The sequence below is a fragment of the Carassius auratus genome, chromosome 40 (genome assembly GCF_003368295.1).
Source record: "Carassius auratus strain Wakin chromosome 40, ASM336829v1, whole genome shotgun sequence".
NCBI lineage: Eukaryota > Metazoa > Chordata > Actinopteri > Cypriniformes > Cyprinidae > Carassius > Carassius auratus.
In genome coordinates, this window is record NC_039282.1 from 13,963,328 (window position 1) to 13,978,900 (window position 15,573).

The following is a 15,573-nucleotide window of genomic DNA, read 5'->3' on the forward strand; positions in this document are numbered from 1 at the left end:
ATTTATCAAACATTTTTGAAAAGTTTCAGCATGTTAAGAGAATGTTCAAAAAGTGTAAAAAATGTCTGCAAAATGATAAAATGTAATGTTCCCTAACTGTTCACTTAACCTATTTTTTTTTAACAATGTTTTCATAATTTAATAAGTGATAAATGTTCTTAGAGCATATTTTCATTAAGCTTGTATGACTTTTCATTCTTTAAAACACAGAAGAAGACTTTCTGAAAAAGTGATTTTGCATCCTTTTTTGAAACCTGAAAGACTCAGAAAAGATCAGGATTACATAAAAAATGTATCATATGTTTCAAAGATATAAGAAAAACTTTATGACTGACACAGAAGCTATGTATGTTGTAATGGAAAAAAAGCTGCAGAGCTACATGGTTTGGTCGGACAGCTGTGGTGAACTGATTACAGTTGTAAAGTAAACATTATCCAGACACTGGTTTACAAAAGTTATTTTGCTTACATAGTACACACCAAAGTCTGTCTCCAGACTGTCGTCCCGTATCTATGATCTTCCTCACAACACAAGCAACAGGAAATATGCCACTAAACTGCACTTCAGTGGAATCACATCCTTACTCCTGAATTTTCTAGCCACATTTTTGAACATCCGCCAAAGAGTCATGTGACAAAATCATTTGACCATAAACACATTTTGTAAAAATGTTTTGTAAAATTGCCTATTGTAAAGCCTACACTGATTTGTGAGGTATTTCAAGTGTTAGACAGAAACACTGTTATACACTTTAATGTGTCTTTGTTTGTAGCTTTGAATTCAGATTTTGCAAGAATTCTGTGTTTTGTAGCCTACTAGCATATATGCTAACAGGCTAGGCTAAAAGGGTTTTAGATTTAATCAGCGTTTGAATTCGCTCACTTGTTTTTGTTCACTCTTTGCTGATAAAGTGCACTCAACTGCCACCCTTACGAAAGGAAAATATATTTACCAATATATTTCTTAAAATATATTGTGATATATTGTAATATATTATTTTCCCTTTTTATTTTCTAATATATTATATATTTGAATACATTTAATAATATACTGAAGATACATATATTATATAATATATTGCAAAATATACAAATGATTGCCGCTTTCAATATATTGCAATATATTGGAACAAATAAATATTAAATCCCATATTTAAGAATATATGCCTAATATATTACATGATATTTTCCAATATACTGCAATATATTTTTGTTTCATAAGGGCATACACTATATAGGAACTAGTGAATGAGTGAACGAGTGAGCGGTTTCGGACACAGCTCGTGTAGATCGGTTGTACTTGTACATTCGAAATCAGAATGAATTGTGGGTAAAAAGTAGTAGAGGAATGTAGGGAATGAAGTTGTTCACTTATAATTCAGAAAGCACTACGAAATGGGTGACACCTGATATAGTGCACTATATAGTGGATAGGGAGTGGTTTCGGACACAGCTTTAAAGAGTTACTCACAACTAAATGTCAGTTATATTTAAATGCTACATGCTACATGCTATTTAGTCCCATAATATGAAGACATCCCAAAATCAATGAAGTTCAATTCAACATTTTCTTAAACAACCCTCCCTGCAGAAATGTCAGCTGTCTGTGAAGTTTTATGCAAGTTTATTAGCTTAGTAATAGCTGATGGGTAATTTTCTGGGGTTTACAGAAGAATTATTTTAACTCAATTTATTCCCTCTTCAAAAAATTGCTTAAACTTGCATAATGCACTGTGGTTTAAATGAGCACACACAACGCCTTTTCACCCCCAAGTGTTCAGAGATGAAACACTCCACCAGATGTCTGAAGAACTTGCATGTGGAGAGTCCTCTGGTACAATCAGACATGATTATTTGCACTAATTGTGTCTAATTGTGTAATGATTTCAGACCAGAGCTTATGTGAACTGCTCTGAGCTATTTATACATTTATTTAATGTACTTTGAGCCATTTATATATACATAATATAGTCAGATGAAGATACCTTTGGTTGAGAGCAATAGGTTTAACTCATGTTTCAGGTAAAATCTTTAATTACATACACTGAAGACTGGAGTAATGGCTGCTGAAAATCCTGCCATCACAGGAATAAATTATACTTTAAAATAGAAAATAGTCATTTTTAATTGTAGCAATATTCCATCATTGATTTTACATCAAAGAAAGGCAGCTTTGGTGAGCATAAGAAACTTTGTCCAATACTTATAATCTTACTGAAATCAAACGTTTGGACTGTTATCAAAATGGGCTTAAATTGCCAATCAATAATAAGGTGTTCTTTACACTTAGAATAGATGGTCACATCCAATATAAAGAACACTTTTAACGAATGATTCACACAATTTATCCACTGTTTAAGTTTTCGGTCTTCAAATATTGAAAGGCATTAATCTACATAGCACTTGTAAAGCTTTTATGCTGTTTAAATCCCATGCAAATATTCATGTGCACATCTCAAAATAGTCTGATTTATGTTCACCCCATTTTGTTATAAACACATTGTGCTCGAGGGTTCAACTTATTTTGAAGCTAAAAACAACTTTGATTGCTGAATATTCCTGTGCTTGACGCTGCTAAAAATGCTGCATGTTTTACATTTAAATAGCTGAAAAATAAGATCAATTTGCAAATAATAAATCGGGAAGCAAGACATTCACAAATGTGTTTACGGATACCATGCCTTTTTAACAAAACTGCTCAAGATGAAGGAAGTGTGAGGACTGAGACATGCTGACAGAAACTGACACTGATTTCACTAGAAGTGACATTTATGCCTTTTGGCTTCCAGATGGGCCCACTTGTCCGGGGAATCAGCTTTCAAAATGAGAGTACTTTTATGTCATTTTGCATTATTAAAATCATTTTCACATAGGTCTCACACTGAACAATACTTAATTTGCAGCAGAATTAATGATATCAAATGACAATCATTTAATTAACCCACACTGCTATCTGATTATTAACTGAAGGTAATACCCAACAGAATTTGCTTCTCTGAACTGGATCAAGGAAGAGCAATTAAAAGTGTGTCATATCATCTTCTTGCAATCTTGCTCCTCCTGACAGAATTCAGGTCAGACCATGTCTCAAGGGAGTAAGAAATATCATTATACCTTTTTAAATATTACATTCATTTACAGTTCATATGTTCTTTGAGATGTGTACACATCTACCTCCCCTACAGTCTTTAAAGCTTAGTGAATGTTGAGTGATGTAACTATGTCCCTCTTTTGTAGTTGCGTTGGCGCGTGCAGTATGTGCAAAACATAAGCAGAGTATAATACGATCTTCAAGACAACGTTTTATTATTATTATTATTATTATCAGGTTGTAAATCAGATTGCATTAATGTTATTCTGCACGTGCATTATGTAGGCTAATTCATTTTTGTAATTATTTTCTGCATCACCTCAGAATAGGACTCAGCTGAACTGAAATAACAGACGAGACAAAATGCTAATACAATGCACTGTGGTCAATGACAGACGTCTACTGGGGCGTAATGGATAATTGCAATTCCAGCATGATTACAGCGGTGCGTCGTTGCTGGCTGTGGAAGCACAACACAGTCATGCGCAACAATCAAGCCTACTGCTCCAAAAGTATTTTTATTAGTATTTTTATTTTTTTTGTTTATTTTTTATCGGTGAACTTGGTAGCATCAGCTTTATAAATGAGAGAATCAAAGGTGAAACGACAGCAAGGTGAGTTTTTATTTTTATTTTGTATTTTTGTACACTGAGCTCTGTAAATAAATACAGCATCCTTATCCAAGCCTTGCTTGTTGTTTCTTTAAGCGAAGTTTACAGTGGTGCCATTGCCTAAGCATGCGTAATTTGGAGATTAGTTTGTTTTGGGTGCTTTAATTCAAATAGCTAATGCACTGATATTCTATTTTGATATATTCTGTATTATAAGTTAGATTTTTAGTCGATAGGCGATAGTTGAGAATGCGATATCATGCGTAAAGTAGAGTATGCGTAATTTAAAGAGTGAAGTTTATTATTATTATTATTATTATTATTATTTCATTGAAAAGTCCAGCTTGTCCTTAGTTGTTCCAAGTTGTTTATTAGCTGAGCGTACAGCCATTGATGCAAAACCTAACCATTTGTATGGCTAGCTGCTAGCTGTTTTATTGCTGGTTCTGTATGTTCTACTACCTTGCACCTGCCACCTTAGACCAGCTTCTGCTCGTTTTTCGGTTGACTGTTATTATGAAGCCATCAAATCGAGTGTCTGTCAGTTTCCAAGTGTATACAGATGTGTTTGTCTTTAGGTTGCTTTTACTGCTCTCCAGCTGTTTTGTGATGGATTAAGCCACAATGTCGCAGCTGTACTACCGCAGAACGGACAACTCCTCGTACCGGGACCGCATTCCGCTGCGGATAGTGCGCGCCGAGTCGGAGCTCTCGGCGCAGGAGAAGTCCTACCTCAGCGCCGTGGAGAAGGGCGATTACGCCAGCGTGAAACTAGCGCTGGAAGAGGCGGAGATCTACTTCAAGATCAACATCAATTGCATTGATCCTCTAGGGCGCACGGCGCTGCTCATCGCCATTGAGAATGAGAACTTGGAGATCATTGAGCTGCTCCTCAGCTTCAACGTGTATGTCGGGGATGCACTGCTCCACGCCATCCGTAAAGAGGTGGTGGGAGCCGTGGAGCTCCTGCTGAACCACAAGAAGCCCAGTGGAGAGAAACAGGTTTGTGTTAAAGAACCAAGCCAACAAACCAGTAGCACACTGTCCGTATTCAATAAAACTATAACAATATTCCATAAAAGAACGGAAAACCAGTTTGCTTTTGAAGTTTTAAGTGCTTTACTGTTTTAGCTGGTCTTTTGCTGGTGTTCAATTGGTTTAGCTGATTGTTTGACTGCTCTCGCACCCTGAATAAACCTAGTGAAAGTTTACATTTATTTAGTTTCTATATCTTTGAATTTGGATGGTTTCTTGCTCTGAGCTGCCAATAATTAATTGCACAAAACAACTAATTGTCAAATTAAGCAGATGCCAAGTGACAGATGAATTTGTGGCAATTGCTAAAGGTCTTGAAGGTTATTTATGTTCCTGTTCTAACTATGCATTATTATATGAATATGTGCATCTATTAAATGCATTTTGGATTTTTTTCCCTGTTATGCGTGACTCAGAACCGAGCTTAGCAATTTTGAAAATGAAATGGCACAAACAAAACAAAACTTGCAGAACAGATCAGAATATAGATGTTTGCTTTATTATCCAGATATTACATTGAGTCTCCCTGGACGTAAAACCTTTAAAAGATCTCCTAATAACTTCTCATGTAAACAACGGATATTGCAGATAGGAGTGCCCTTTAGGACTGAAAGGGATTAAGTCCTCAATTGTCAACTCAAGAACACTTAAATAAAAAGTACGCTTGTATGCCTGCTTCTTTTCAGAGGAGAAAACTGCATGCTACAAAAAGCTCTATGTTCAGACACTCAGGCATTTGATTTAATAATTACCATTGTTTTAATGGCGTTTACTTTTTAATGGAGCGATCTTTGCTCCCTCACCCAGTGACTTAACGTGGGTCTTACTCTTCTGTCCACTCCTTATAATTTTAACTCAGTTTTCCTTTATTGGATAAGAATAGACTGGATGCTGCAGCACTAATTCCAAAAAGCAGCTGTGCATCTGATCTTTCCTTCCTCAATCCCTGAGCGCTTTTTCTTTTCCTCTGTCTCTGTGTCTATTTCTGACTATTTCTATTAATGTCGCATTTATAAAACTTTTTGATATGCAAATAACTAAATCAGCATGTCTATAGACCACAAGAGGGCGAGTGAGTACACAGGAACAGGTTGTTTGCTTTGATTTTTTAAATTATGGCTCTCATGTCTTACAATTTTTTCTTTTTTTTTAATCACATTAGCACATTCTTTACAGAACTGGTAATAAAAATTAGTTAGCTGTTGTGTAGGCAAAAATGTTGTTCTCTTTTGTTAATTTCTTAAATGAATAGTTCATCCAAAAATAAAAGTTTGCTGAAAATGTAATTACCCTCATGCCATCCAATATGTATATGAGTTTGTTTCTTCATCGGAACAGGTTTAGAAAAATGTAGCAGTATATAATTTGCTCTACAATGGATCCTCTGCAGTGAATGGGTGCCGTCAGAATGAAAATCCAAACAGCTGATAAAACATCAGTATAATCCACAACATAACTTATCAGTTAACATATTGTTAGTTGAAAAACTGTGCTTGTAATAAACAAATCCATCTTTACGATGTTTTAAAGTTCAGATGAGTCCTCTATTTTCATAATATTGCTTACATATTGAAAAAGTTATCTAGTCTGAATCAGGAGAGAAATAGGGACAGTCCAAAACAGTTCTTAATTCTGATGGAAGCCATTCACATTGGTGAGCAAATCTGTTCCCATGAAGGAACACACACTAATCTGCATCTTGAATGTGAATTGTTTTTATTTTTATTTATTTTTTTCAGTTTGGGAGTAAATTGCATTGCTCAGATCAGTAAAATAACATTGTTGTAAACAGTCTCTTTCTTTAGCATTAAAAAATATTAATAATCAGATTAAAGAAAAGCTGCCCCTCGGCTTTGTTGGAGATGTGCGTAATGAATCACGAGAAAGACTTCTTTTCACCTATTAAACACAAAGCTGACTTGAACTGTCATCTTACCGACATTTCGAGTCAAGTTTTCTACTTTTTCCAATACTTTACCCTTCACCTCTCTGGTCTGTTTTGGTTAAGGATGAGTTTAAAAGCGTCGTATTGCAGCAGTATATAATCAGTATGGGACGGGTGGCAGCCTGAACCTGTCTCCTCAACAGGAGCCTTCATTATCTTCATCAAGTAGTCAAGCTTTTGCCACTGCCACTGTTAGCTTGAGCTCTTGTGAAAAGGATGAAGATATCAGTCAAAATGTGCTAATCAGTAATCACCCCTACCTTCAAATCGCACCTTCTCTTCTCAGTGTGGCTTTCATTCATAAACTCTCAACTCATTTTCTCTCAATTCACTCGATCCTCATTCGTTATTTATCACTTTTAATCCTTTTTTGTGCATGCTGCCTGGTTTTCTTTTTCACGTTCTTTCTTTGTCTCTCACAGGTTTTTATTTTTATTTTTTTGTATCCATCTCCCACAAATGTGGTGCGATCACAATCTTCATGTAGCAGTGTATATTTTACGATTTCTAGAAAACTCACCAGTAAAGGATTAGATATCATCCACTTCACTATTTTTAAAACAGCAGTTCTTAGCTGGTTATGCTTCAAGTTCCAGATTTTACATTTACAAGGGATAGTCCACTTCATTTAAGGATTGTCCAGATTAAGAAAGTCATAAGGGTCCAATTATTTTATAGGTAATTTTAATATGTTTAAGTCTTTTTAATGTTCATACTTTCTTTCACATATGATTTTGGCCAGATTTCTTTGCAGATTTGCTCTATTTTCTTAGGGTAATGAATGATACTTGTGTGCCACGATTTGAGTACTGCATGTACTTCATGGTTGGATTAGGATTATGGATTAGTGCTTCATATATATAGCATTTTAGGACATTCATATTCACAATCTAGTTCTTATGTTGCCTGATGTTCATTTATCCCTGCCCTTGTCCTAAAGCATTGTCCTTTTGATGAACTTCCTCCCTCCCAAACTTCAGACTGAAGCAGGTTGCGGTGTTTCCAGCTATATTGTGCCAGCCGTTCTTCCTTCTATTTTAATAAGGTGTGCCATCTTTGCTGATGAAAACGAGTGCTTCAGCATTGTGTTTCCCCGAGTGTAATTTAATGGATGTATTGTTGTTTAGGGGACTTTTAGATTTGCCACACATATTGCTTTGGATAGAAAATCTCGGTCTTACTGTATGACCACAGAATCTTTTCCCATTGTAACTGGGTCACCGTTATGCTTATCAAGCGAACACCTTGCCAAACTCCAGACAGAATTTCACACAGCTTCTCTGCTACTGAAGCGATGTAGCTACTTCAAAGCTTATGTGCTCAGAGGTTTCTCAGGAAAGACCTTTTTCCCAGCCAGTGTCTGGGTCATTTGATGTAGCTTCCGTTTGTCACAATCGAACCAGCAGAAGGCACTCCTACTGTTTAAACCCCTCTAATTTATGCATTTGTGTTGCCCTCTTGTTTGGAATGTTCTCATTTTCATTGTCATAGCTGTCCTTCACATTTGAGATCTGAATAATAATGAGGCCTTAATTGTGGGGGTTTTATCCAGCAAGTGTGGTTGTAAAGCAAATGCATCGTCACAACAGGCCCTGAATACTTATCCAGTATTATGCATATTTCATTTATATATATTCCATAAAACAATGTCACATTAAGAAATAGTGTAAATATATAGGATAAATAAAACAAAATATTATTCAGTGTGTTACTTGCTGTTTTTTTGCACTTGTTGCTATTTCTGAGTTTATTTTTATTAAATCATACATTTATTATTATTATTATATAAAACATACAGTGGACTTAAATACACACAAATTGGGTGTAGTAACAATTTTAACTCAGAAATTGTTAGTAAATTTCACAAGTAAAAAACAGCAAGTAACACTTTTGGAATAATTTTGGATATATTTACAACTTTGAATTTTTTTTACAGTACAGTAATTGGACACTTAAGGCACAACTGAAAATGTATTACATGACAAAATATCAAATGAAATGTGGCATTATTATAAAAAAATATTACATATTTTAATTTATAATATATTTGTTTTTTTTTTCAATTGTAATACAATATTCGTGTTTAGATTCATATTTATTTTCTAAAAGTGTAAGTTGTTTTGGGGGCCATTGTATAGTGAAAAATAATGAATATGGTGTATATGTGTGACATCAGATGAACAGCAGCCATCTTTTCTATTTTCTAACCAGGTGCCGCCCATCCTGCTCGATAAACAGTTCTCAGACTTCACCCCGGACATCACTCCTATCATCCTGGCTGCCCACACCAACAACTACGAGATCATCAAGATGCTGGTGCAAAAAGGTGTGTCGGTCCCCCAGCCTCACGAGGTGCGGTGTAACTGCATGGAGTGCGTCTCAAGTTCAGACGTGGACAGTCTGCGGCACTCACGCTCCCGGCTGAACATCTACAAGGCCCTGGCCAGCCCCTCTCTCATTGCCATGTCCAGCGAGGATCCTTTCCTCACCGCTTTCCAGCTCAGCTGGGAGCTCCAGGAGCTCAGCAAAGTTGAAAATGAGTTCAAGGCCGAATACGAGGAGCTCTCCCATCAATGCAAACGCTTTGCGAAGGATCTCCTGGATCAAACCCGGTCCTCACGCGAACTGGAGTTGATCCTTAATTTCAGCGATGATGTCAACCTGCTGCAGGATGAGACCAACAATGAGCTGGCTCGACTGAAGTTGGCCATCAAATACCGGCAAAAAGAGGTATGGATCTGTTATTGCAATTAGGCATTTTTGTACAATTACCAGAAAAATATTTGGACACTTTAAATGTATACATTTATATGTATACAGGTAACAAATCTTTTAACTTACTGGCTTTGGGATCATTTATAATTTATTTATTTATATTGATTTATTTTGCTTATCTTTCTTTAATAGTCTTCACAACAAATTTTAATTTCTATAAAGTGCTGTAAAAAATACTAGTAATTTGACCTTTTGGCATTTTGGGTCAGAAATACCTGAGGTGAGCCAGATGAAACTCAAGCCTCCATTGTGAATTAATCCAAAAGCACTGAAGTGTTACCAGCCCAAATTAAGAGTGGGGTCATATTTTTCACAGTTGACAAGTTGAAATGTTGACCAACACAGTTGATCTTGTGTTAAGGGGTCCTTTTGACCTGTTATGATTTATTGCAGTTTAGGAGTGAGGAGTCATATCCACTTTCTACATGTAGTGTGGGTTCATAGCTACTAATTACTCTGCCTCTTGAATCTAGTCTGCTCAAATTTGTTTAGAAAATAGTCTACATTCACAAGCCTAACTTCAGTCTTTTTTAAATACAGTTTGAACATAAAACAAAAATAACTAATATACAAATAAATAATAAAGGAAGAGATTGTAATTGTACAGCAATCGTTGTGACATTCTGGAGCCATGTTGCTGCAATTATTTTGCCCTCTTTTGGGTCTTCAAAGGCATTAAACCCTTATTTTTTTAGATGAATTCAGTACACATGCATGATTTTGTTTTCTGCTTACTGAATGTGAAATACTTAAATATCCATTGGTTATATTCTTCTCAACCTGTGATAATATTATACATGGTTAAGTTCAGATTAAATGGCATTTGTTCCACACGATTGTTGGAAGTGACAGTGACAGTCACACCAGCACTAATCTTATTACTGTAAAGTTACTTGAATGACTCCAATTAAACTATGCATGTGGATGTTCACTAAAATATCAGAGAACAGATCAGATCAGATTCAGCATGCTTTTCTGTTAGCTCAGATGAAAAGATTTCAAACATTGTAAGAGTAGAGAACATGATGCAAACTGTTTGCTGTGAATGGTTAAAAAAAAACAAAAAAACAATTGCCATCAGGAATGCTTGTACCATTTATCTATTGTGGAAGTAAAGCATTTCCATTTATGTGCTTAAATAGTTTATAATATGTAGGCACTGTACTGTATATGTGCCTGTATATACAGTACATATAGACGTGCTGCGATATTGAACTTGTATCAAAGTTATTTTTACATTTCAGTAAAAGTTTTTTACCTTATTGTTTTTCCTTTTTAGGTGTTTTAAGGTACTGTTGTCACTTGTACAGCAGCCCTGTGACAGATAGTTCTTTAGTTGAGCAGTAGAACAGATTGCACTGTACAGATCAGCCCTGACAGAGATCACTTAAAATAATCTCAGACTTGACCTCATCACTTCCAGAATTCCTGGCTCTGCTGTAATGAGGATGCATTTGTTTGTAATTTGGTTAGGTGCCCTCCCACTTCCGCTTGACATTTTAAATGCTCAGTTAATGGCTTTGAGCAAATCACTGGAGACAAGATGAAGAGGATGTTGGTGAAGAAAAAAATAAGCATCAAGAACAACAGACAATATAAGTAATGTAGCATTTGCTTGGCAACGCACATAAGTAAAAATGTACATTGCATTATCCGTAATTCTGAGAATTATGATTTTAATATTTTTTAATCTACATTTTTTATTAGATTAAATTTCATTGTAACGTTTAGCATTTTCTGTTTTGTTCTGTTTGTCCTTTTTTGAGTTGATATATTCACCGTAGTTGTCTTTTTTTAAATTTTTTTTTACATGTAATATATATATATATATATATATATATATATATATATATATATATATATATATATATATATATATATATATATATATATATATATTTGTGCTGAATGTTTTACTGTGTTAAGTTAGTGTCATAAATTATCTCAGGGCCATAAAAGTGTTTGAATCTCGTACAGCATGAAGCAACATGTTAACTAGGCTCAGCAGTCTGATGGCATAAACTCAGACCTCTGTTCATGTTCACTTTATCATTTTGAGTTTATAAGACACTAACTAACAAACGTTGCAATATAATTTATGTACACAAATGTAAGATTCTAGTAAGTCTTGCAAATGGTAAAAACGAATTTCTGGGAAATCTGACCACAGACTGTTGGGAAAAAAGCAAAATGACAGTTGGCAGCTTGCTTCCCAGACCACCTGTTCATACTTGCATAGTAACGTGATTTCCATGTATTCTCTTTTTTTCCTCTTCTCAGTTTGTAGCACAGCCAAATTGCCAGCAGCTGTTGGCCTCCCGCTGGTATGATGAATTTTCTGGCTGGAGGAGACGTCACTGGGCTGGCAAGTTCATCACCTGTGTCTTAATCGGCCTCATGTTCCCCCTGCTCTCCCTCTCTTACCTGGTGGCACCCAAGAGCCGCTATGGCCTCTTCATTCGCAAGCCTTTCATCAAGTTTATTTGCCACACCGCCTCTTATCTGACCTTCCTCCTGCTGCTGGCCTCTCAGCACATAGTCTTCAACAATCCTGATCGCCAAGGTCCAAAGCCCACCACTGTGGAGTGGATGGTCCTACCCTGGGTTCTAGGTAATGCCACATTCCTACAGAACCAATATGGTTCCATAAAATGATCCTAAATTGTACTATTTGTGTGTAATGTTCACCATGCAGTATTTTCATGGTTAATCTTGGACCAGAGAACCAAGAAGGTCTTTGAACATAAACCAACAAAATTTCTTGGCCGCCCTCACAGGATTCATATGGATGGAGATCAAGCAGATGTGGGATGGTGGATTTCAGGATTACATTCATGACTGGTGGAATCTCATGGACTTTGTGATGAATTCTTTGTATCTTGCAACCATCTCACTGAAGATCGTTGCATACGTTAAGGTACATTACATCACAACAGTCACTGGTGGCAATCAGGAATGGATCAAGGGTTACTAATTGTTACTTTCGTCTTTCCTAACAGTACAGGGGTTGCAAACCAAGGGAAACCTGGGAAATGTGGCACCCCACACTAGTGGCGGAAGCAGTGTTTGCCATTGCCAACATCATCAGCTCTCTACGCCTCATCTCGCTCTTCACGGCCAATTCTCACCTAGGTCCTTTGCAGATATCATTAGGACGGATGCTTCTGGACATCCTAAAGTTCCTTTTCATCTATTGCCTGGTGTTGCTTGCCTTTGCTAATGGACTCAATCAGCTTTATTTCTACTACGAGACTAGTGATGGTCTGAACTGCAAAGGCATACGCTGTGAACGTCAAAACAACGCTTTCTCAACGTAAGTTTGAGGGTAAAAAGTCTAATACAGTATCAAATGCTTCATATCTCAAAGCTTAATTTATCTAATGTCACTGTAAACTACACCAGCTATAAATCAGCTTAATTTTAAAAAGTAATTTTAACTTCTAGATCACATTGTGAAAAAAGTTGTGTATAAGTTGGACCTACCCATTCTAATCTTTCTTGTCCACTGTTTTTAGGCTATTTGAGACCTTGCAGTCTTTGTTTTGGTCCATTTTTGGGTTGATCAATCTGTATGTGACCAATGTCCAAGCTGACCACAAGTTCACCGAATTTGTGGGTGCCACCATGTTTGGTACCTATAACATCATCTCCTTGGTGGTCCTCCTCAACATGCTCATTGCCATGATGAACAATTCCTATCAGCACATCGCCGTAAGTTCATTTTGAGGTCTGGCCTGTGCACATATAAGCATATTTTTGGCATACGTCACCACATGACATACATTCAGGAAAATACTGTACAATGTATTGTACCTTGTAAGTCACTTTGGTATGAAAGCATTATATAAAAGCATATATATTGTGTTCTTGCTTTTCTGAAGGACCATGCTGATATTGAGTGGAAATTTGCAAGAACTAAATTATGGATGAGTTATTTTGAGGAAGGAGGTACCTTGCCACCTCCCTTCAACATTATCCCCAGTCCCAAATCCATATGTTACCTGATTACATGGATTAAGGTGCATGTGTTCAAGAGGAGGTCAAAGAGGACTGAGACAATTGGGACATTAGGGGTAAGGCAAAAAAAAAAAAAGGATTTCTTCTTTTTCTACTTCTTCTTCTTCTTTCTTTTTTTGTCTCTTAAATAGAATTTGATTTAAATAACTAATCATATGACATGACAGATCAATTACATTTTATTGAAAAGGTTAATGGAGCACAGGAAATTTCATAATAAATATGTGTCATAATATGTTCAGTGTGCTTGGTCATCTTAGAGCAGATACTTTAGTATTGTAGGGGACAGACATAGAATTATTGAATTATTAATGTCCTTCTATTTGTCTTTTCAGAGAAGAGCTGCTGAAAACATGAGAATCAACCACCTATACCAGGTAGCTTATCACTAAAAATGGTATTTCTCCGCATTTATTTTCTATATTGGATTGATTTGTTTCACTAAAGTTTTACTGCTCTTTCCCTAAATGCAGGAGGTCTTGAGCAACTTAGTAAAACGATATGTGGCAGCTATGATTCGAGATGCCAAGACTGCGGAGGGACTCACAGAGGAGAATTTCAAAGTAAGCACTGAAAAGGTTTTTGTTGTCGTAGATGCTGTCATCAGATTTTATTATATTTTTATATTATAAGGGTTATATTTTCACACTGATTTGAGATCAAACGCAAGCAGTAAGTATTTTCTTGCTCATGTTTTACTGGTCCTTACATACACCTATGGTGTTGTACTTTATACTGACACCTGTGGGTGTGGATGAAGTATTACATCACACCAAAAAATTTTTGCTTTTCAATGCCATTGTAAAAATACCCTTGACTGATGTATTTACAAACAAAAGTGTCCAGAAATAGGAAAGTTTCTGTAATAAAATAGTATTTCGATGATCATGATTGGGGCCACTCTTATATAGAGTAAACCACTTTATCTTGCCTTCTGAGTCTTCATCTGAGTTCAGAGGACATTTTAAACAGTCAAAGAAACTATTTAAATGATAAAAACTTCTTAGTGCACCTTGAAATAAGCACTTTGAGTAAAAGTCACAAGTAAATTATGGATTTTAATCACTTTGACAGGAGCTGAAGCAGGACATATCTAGCTTCCGCTATGAAGTCATTGGAATGATGAAGGGCAACCGGAAAAGTACTAAAAGTGCAAATAAGCCAGGCACAGCGGCCTCTGATGTTTCACATCCAGACAGTTCACTTCAATATTGTTCAGCTCTTCAGCAGAACAAAAAACTACATTTGTATGATGTCACTGCAGTGCTACAGCAACAAAAATCCAAGGAGTCTCTCGGTTGTCTGGTCAATGGATCAGCACTAATGTTGACTGACCCGATACTCAAAGACGAAGCCAGGAAGGGCTTTCCTAAGGATTTTACAGACTTTGGGTTATTCCAGAGGAAACAAAACAGTCTCAACCCTAATAAGATCTACTCACTTGCTGAAGAGGCAAAGAAATCAGATTCTGACATATTAGACTGGATGAGAGAGGAAACAGTTGAGAAATCTCTGGCAGAAAAAGCTGAACAAGAAGAAACTGAATCAAAGTGCTTGATGGAGGAAGTGGAAAGTGTGTTGGAGGACCAAGAGAAAGCGCACACTGCATCTCCACTGAACATTAGTTAAACAAACTTTATTTCTTTTGTAACCGAGGATTATCTGAATCTCAAATTTAACCATAGGCTTAAGAGGTTTTGTGAGATAGTATCTCAGGAAAAGATATTTGCTTGATTGTTTTGGGCTTAAGAAACTTCCCGGCGCTACAGATGCCATAAGCAGCCATAAAAGGAGAATGCTCAGGAAAGCACTGCACAGTGTCTAAATGAACTTTTAAATAGTTTTATTTTTATTTTATTTTATGTATTTAACCTAACATTTTCACTGTGAAGCATCCTCTCACCACTTTTTTTTTTTTTTTTTTAGAAAAAAAGGTATTCTACAGTATTCACAATGTTAAGCAGCAAGAAAGCAATTTTTCATGCAATAGCTTCTGAAAATTCTGATTACAGGAATATATAACTAATGAAATTATTTTAAATATTGTAAAATAGAAAACTGTTATTTTAAATTGTAATATTTCACTCTATTACTGTTTT

At 36.0% G+C, this 15,573-nt stretch overlaps 1 protein-coding gene across 1 annotated transcript; it reads left to right on the forward strand.

Moving 5' to 3' along the window:
- The first annotated feature begins 3,567 nt into the window (after positions 1-3,567).
- Positions 3,568-15,428, forward strand: LOC113058652 (short transient receptor potential channel 4-like). Its single transcript, XM_026226757.1, has 11 exons — positions 3,568-3,705; positions 4,281-4,704; positions 8,894-9,412; positions 11,738-12,068; positions 12,235-12,374; positions 12,457-12,770; positions 12,973-13,168; positions 13,339-13,530; positions 13,810-13,851; positions 13,948-14,037; positions 14,549-15,428. The coding sequence occupies exons 2-11, from the start codon at positions 4,327-4,329 to the stop codon at positions 15,101-15,103; spliced, it is 2,757 nt and encodes a 918-aa protein (XP_026082542.1). The 5' UTR covers positions 3,568-3,705; positions 4,281-4,326; the 3' UTR covers positions 15,104-15,428.
- Positions 15,429-15,573: the final 145 nt, after the last annotated feature.

What these genes read in the sequence shown, in the direction of transcription:
- LOC113058652 (XM_026226757.1), top strand. Translation starts at nt 4,327, where the DNA reads ATGTCGCAGCTGTACTACCGCAGAACGGACAACTCCTCGTACCGGGAC. An exon ending in TCAAATACCGGCAAAAAGAG is followed by an intron (nt 9,413 to 11,737) that starts GTATGGATCTGT and finishes TCCTCTTCTCAG; the next exon opens with TTTGTAGCACAGCCAAATTG. An exon ending in ATTCCTATCAGCACATCGCC is followed by an intron (nt 13,169 to 13,338) that starts GTAAGTTCATTT and finishes GCTTTTCTGAAG; the next exon opens with GACCATGCTGATATTGAGTG.